Source organism: Sinocyclocheilus grahami, unplaced genomic scaffold, assembly GCF_001515645.1.
Source record: "Sinocyclocheilus grahami isolate Dianchi unplaced genomic scaffold, SAMN03320097.WGS_v1.1 scaffold13611.1, whole genome shotgun sequence".
NCBI lineage: Eukaryota > Metazoa > Chordata > Actinopteri > Cypriniformes > Cyprinidae > Sinocyclocheilus > Sinocyclocheilus grahami.
The window spans coordinates 1,912-3,889 of record NW_015514984.1 but is presented as its reverse complement, the minus strand read 5'-3'; the positions used below and the strand labels follow the sequence as shown (position 1 = coordinate 3,889).

The window sequence follows — 1,978 nt, the reverse complement described above, 5'->3', positions numbered from 1 at the left end:
AGAGAGAAAGGGTGGGATGTTATAAAGAGAGAAATTACCTGCAGTAACTTGCCATCTGACACGGCAACGTTTATTTAATCATGTTCAAGTACACTCATCTTAAACTTTAAAGTGCAGTGTGAGAGAATTATAGGTTACATTTCAAAATAGGCCAAATGAACTGTATAGGCATGCAACAGTGAATGAAGCAAATCTACAAACAAAACAACATGCATTTACTAATATTCATCTTGTATTAAATTATTAATTTTCTCTCCAATGCCTGAAAAGCAATGACTATTCGCTGTTATTCATAGTGGATTGCAGTGCATTCTGGTTTAAGAAACATACTGTATTATTTTAGTCTTTCCATCCTGAAGAGAAGATTAATTAAAAACTACTGTTGATTTTGGTGTTATGTTAATGTAATAAGGGAAATTTGCTGGTATAAAAAAAAAAAAGAAAAAAAAGGTGAGCACTTTTAGCAGTGAAAGTAGAGTTAACATACATCCTCTTTTTCCCCAGACATGTCCTGGCTGGGATTTTTAAATGGCCTAAAATGTCTGGTTTTCTTATGTTTTATATTTGCTGAAGGTAAAGACTGAAAAGTAGTTTGACCAATAGCGTACAAGCATTGTATAAGAATCATTATCAAAATGGCTTGGATCTACAGTGAATGGACAAAGCAATGCAAATGTGCATAAAATATAATGTATGACAGCTGTAGAGAGCATGTCAATAGGAAAACAAAGCCAAAACCCGGAAAGAGGGAACGTATGGTCATCCTAGTGAAATTTCTCTTTGTGTTATCATTGAAAAATAAGTGCCAATATGGCAGCAGACAAATCATTTACAAGGCACAAAAAAAAAAGAAAAAAAAAAGAAAAGGAAAGTCCACAACATTTTGGACAAGATGCTTGCTCATAAAATGTTTCTATTTCACTGTTCAGTCCATAAGGACAGGCGTGATCACCAGCGGAGCATCATTTTTGCCTGTTTTGTTGGTACAGGGACTGAAAAATGGGTAAATGGTCTCAGAGAAGTTGTCCATAAACGTGTAGATGTGCATCTTTGCATCCAAATTATAAAAGGACACTTGGCCTTTTTCGTAGTCCACAAACAGCCCTATCTTCTGAGGTTTCAGGCTGAGGGGTAGGGCAGTAGAAGGCTCAGTCCGGAAGGCATAGTTGTTTTTGTCCCGCAAGCTAAGAAACCAGTAGCCATTGCTGGGGCTGACTGTGATCTTACCCTTCCTGTTGCAGGAATGACTCGCCACTCCCAGGTCCCAGTCAGTCTTTCCACCCACCTCCACCTCCCAGTAGTGTCGGCCACTGGTGAATCCCTTGCAGCCCAGGACACAGACTACACGGTCGAAGCGCTCACGGTTGTTGGGAACTTGTTGGTGCCTTTCACCACACCACACCGTCTTCTTGTCTTCTGATAGGATGAGACGTGGATGAGCAGTGTTGGAGTCCAGGGTCACATCCACTGGTGTAAAAAGTTAAAATAATTACTATATATATTAATAAATACACACACATACATATATATATATATATATATACAGTGGGTACAGAAAGTATTCAGACCCCCTTAAATTTTTCACTCTTTGTTATATTGCAGCCATTTGCTAAAATCATTTAAGTTAATTTTTTTTCCTCATTAATGTACACACAGCACCCCATATTGACAGAAAAACACAGAATTGTTGACATTTTTGCAGATTTATTAAAAAAGAAAAACTGAAATATCACATGGTCCTAAGTATTCAGACCCTTTGCTCAGTATTTAGTAGAAGCACCCTTTTGATCTAATACAGCCATGAGTCTTTTTGGGAAAGATGCAACAAGTTTTTCACACCTGGATTTGGGGATCCTCTGCCATCCCTCCTTGCAGATCCTCTCCAGTTCGGTCAGGTTGGATGGTAAACGTTGGTGAACAGCAATTTTTAGGTCTCTCCAGAGATGCTCAATTGGGTTTAAGTCAGGGCCCTGGCTGG

General features: G+C 38.7%; 1 protein-coding gene across 1 annotated transcript in view; it reads right to left on the bottom strand.

The window, feature by feature from the left end:
• Positions 1-39: 39 nt before the first annotated feature.
• LOC107579028 (erythroid membrane-associated protein-like) overlaps positions 40-1,978 on the bottom strand; it is a 3,823-nt gene continuing 1,884 nt past the window's right edge. The window contains exon 3 of the mRNA XM_016264916.1: positions 40-1,467. Coding sequence (XP_016120402.1) covers positions 926-1,467 — 542 coding nt within the window. The 3' untranslated portion in view covers positions 40-925. The remainder of the gene's footprint in view (positions 1,468-1,978) is intronic.